The 2,792-nt window shown below is 48.7% G+C and overlaps 1 protein-coding gene across 1 annotated transcript in view; it reads right to left on the reverse strand.

Annotated features, from left to right (window-relative positions):
- The window catches only part of LOC102672183 (disintegrin and metalloproteinase domain-containing protein 12), a gene marked incomplete at its 5' end in the record, with an annotated part of 9,764 nt that extends 7,241 nt beyond the window's left edge, over positions 1 to 2,523 (reverse strand). Inside the window, 7 exons of the mRNA XM_031511427.1 lie at positions 2 to 64; positions 162 to 758; positions 954 to 1,145; positions 1,218 to 1,387; positions 1,606 to 1,770; positions 1,870 to 1,937; positions 2,325 to 2,523. Coding sequence (XP_031367287.1) covers positions 2 to 64; positions 162 to 758; positions 954 to 1,145; positions 1,218 to 1,387; positions 1,606 to 1,770; positions 1,870 to 1,937; positions 2,325 to 2,523 — 1,454 coding nt within the window. The remainder of the gene's footprint in view (position 1; positions 65 to 161; positions 759 to 953; positions 1,146 to 1,217; positions 1,388 to 1,605; positions 1,771 to 1,869; positions 1,938 to 2,324) is intronic.
- Between the last annotated feature and the right edge of the window lie 269 nt (positions 2,524 to 2,792).

Consider the following 2,792-nt stretch of genomic DNA (forward strand, 5'->3'; position numbering starts at 1 on the left):
TTCCATACCGAACTCCAATCTTTCGTTCAAGTGCTTACAGTGAAGCATTCCGCACAAAAGATTTCTAAAACCCAGGAAAGAGACGTTCCTCCTTTATTACAGTACACATATCCCTGCAACCCGGCCGGGGTGAAATGAAAGAAGAATCATCTCTGTCTTACTCTCCGGTACACTTGACGTAGCTCGATTCGATCCGGTTGTAGCCGCAATTCCCGTGCTTCGTCCCTTTCGTGTTCATCTCGTAGCACTGCGCGTCGGACGAGGTCCCCGTGGGACCCCAGAGCAGTTTGCACTGATCGTTGTGGGTCCTGCACGAGCCCTGATAGCAAAACGCTTTTCCCATGCTGCACGACTCACCGTCCATTTTGAACACGTCCACCGGGCAATACTCGCTCTGCCCGGTGCAATACTCGGGCAAGTCGCACTCGTGCTCGGCGCTTCTGCACTCGGTGCCCGCGGTTTTCGGCCGGCACGTTTTCAGATCGCAGCACTCGCCCGTCGCGCAGCTCGCGTTGCTGTGCAACATGCAAGTGGTCACGTTGCAGCACGGGTTGTCGCAGTTCTCCTTCAGGCCGCAGTCGCACTGCTCCCCGGGTTCCACGAACCCGTTGCCGCAGATCGGGCTGTCGAACAATTTCTGCGGCTTGTTCCTCAAACAGTAATCCATCCCGTGCTCGAACGCGAGCGCCAGATGCTCGAGGGAGCAGGTCGACCAGTGGGTCGGCCCCGACGAGCCGCTCGACGATGCCATGATGCATCTGCAATCAGACGCGATCGAGCGTGTTTAGACCCTCTTAAAAGGCGAAAGGTGATCGCGATGACAGTGGCCTGCGGATCATCGATGGCCTCGTTTCGATGATCGTCGCTGGATAACGACGAGGAATGGGGTTCGAAGAATTGGATAAATGGAAAATAAAGGGAATTATGCCATCGCTATTAGTATTATTACTCACTTCTCCTCGGGGCAGTCGCAATCGGCCGAGTCGTGTTCCATCCCGAAATTGTGACCCATTTCGTGGGCGACAGTTGCAGCCACTAATCCAACGACGTTCGAGTGATCCATCGAGACGCCACCCGAGAACTCGTAGGTGCATATTGGTCCCTTGAGCGCCTTCCCTACCACGCCACCTTCGAAAGTGATTCGCCTGAAAATACGAAATATCTCGAAATATCCCGTCGTTTCTCCACCGATATTTTCGTTTCGTTCCTCAACTCACGTCAACAGCTGGGCGTTATCGTTCGGCATGTCTTGAACTAGTTTCTCCCTCCTGTATCGGAGGAAATTCGAGAGGGTGGTGTCCCCATTCGGGGACAGGGCTATTTCATCCGCGTCCGACCAAACTTGCACTCCGACCAGCGCGATGAATATATTCAGTGGCATGTACAACTGGAACGCGATATGTATCATTTATTTATTTACGATCTATGGATTATTAGATTATCCCAAAAAACGTGTGATATGATTTTTTATGAAACTTTCGCCATTTTACTTCTTCGTGTCTGAAGAATTATTCTATTTCATCTAAATTCAACTAAATCGATTATAATTTTTGGGACAATCTAATATCGATACGAAGATTCGTCTATGATGAAAATTGTACTAACTGCATTGATAATGTTAGCGATATCTTTGCAGTGTTGATGAACCTTGTCCAAATTCTCGTCGAGAGCGATGTATTCCTTCTTATCGATCACGAGGACCAATTCTACGTATCGTGAATGCCTGTTCGCGTTGTAGGGTCCTCGAATCGCCTCGGCCGCTCTCTTGTGCTGAAAGTACAAAAACCTCGATTTCGAATCTCCAACGAATCTTTCGAATCTCTAAATAAACTTAAAACCTTTATATATATATATATATATATATCTTACCCTTGCGATTCTGTTGACGATCCCGCGTTGTTCACGGTCGAGAACATGGTGCGGCGTTCCTTCGTAACCTGTACCGAACAAAAAACCAAGATCATCGTCGTCGATTGGATTCTCGGTAAAGTTAAGGGCGAACTGAGGAGGGAGAATCTCGCTCCCACATTCGTTAAGGCCGTTAAGGAGAGACCAGTCTCCGCGAGACAGGTCTTCGAGACCGGGAAAGGAGCGCGTGCCCTGCACGAGGATAACACACAGCTTTGGAATCGAACCGGTCTCGTCATCCGTGAGACTTCCTATCGTACTCAGGAACGATAACAACTGGGAAAAGATGGATTAGGATAGGATAGGAACGATAAGAAAGGATACGAAATGTTCTCTCTTAATTCTGTTCGTGAAAGATTTCGAGAAATTGAAATTGATGTACAAGGAAAAAAATAAAAAATAAAAAAAATAATTACCGCAAGTGTGATTGGCGACGAGATCGCTGTGCTTGTAAACGTAATGACGCGAGTCCAAAGATTCTTGCTCCGGTTGGATGTGATGAAGGTTCTCGCCGTCGAAGACAACGCCGCGCAGTCCTCTGCAAGTAGATAGGGCTACCCAGGAGCCGGGGAGGTCGCGAACGCTACCTTGATAATGGCAGAGTTCCTGTGAATTTCAATGGGACATTGATTCGGTTAGTTTCGCCCATCTGGGATCGCGGACTCGTCGGTCGAGTTCTTAAATTGGCACCAAGAGTCAACTCGAAACTTTCGGCCACCGTTTTCAATGGACCGACGCGATAAAAAAGATCCTCGATGCAAATGCGAATGTATTACGGTCTCCAGCCAAGTTCCGTTCCGAGAAACAGTGCGGAAAAGGATTGAAATGAGAGAGAGAGAGAGAGAGAGAGAGAGAGAGAGAGAGAGAGAGAGAGAGAGAGAGAG

The sequence above is a fragment of the Apis dorsata genome, unplaced genomic scaffold (genome assembly GCF_000469605.1).
Source record: "Apis dorsata unplaced genomic scaffold, Apis dorsata 1.3 scaffold_29, whole genome shotgun sequence".
Taxonomy (NCBI): Eukaryota; Metazoa; Arthropoda; class Insecta; order Hymenoptera; family Apidae; genus Apis; species Apis dorsata.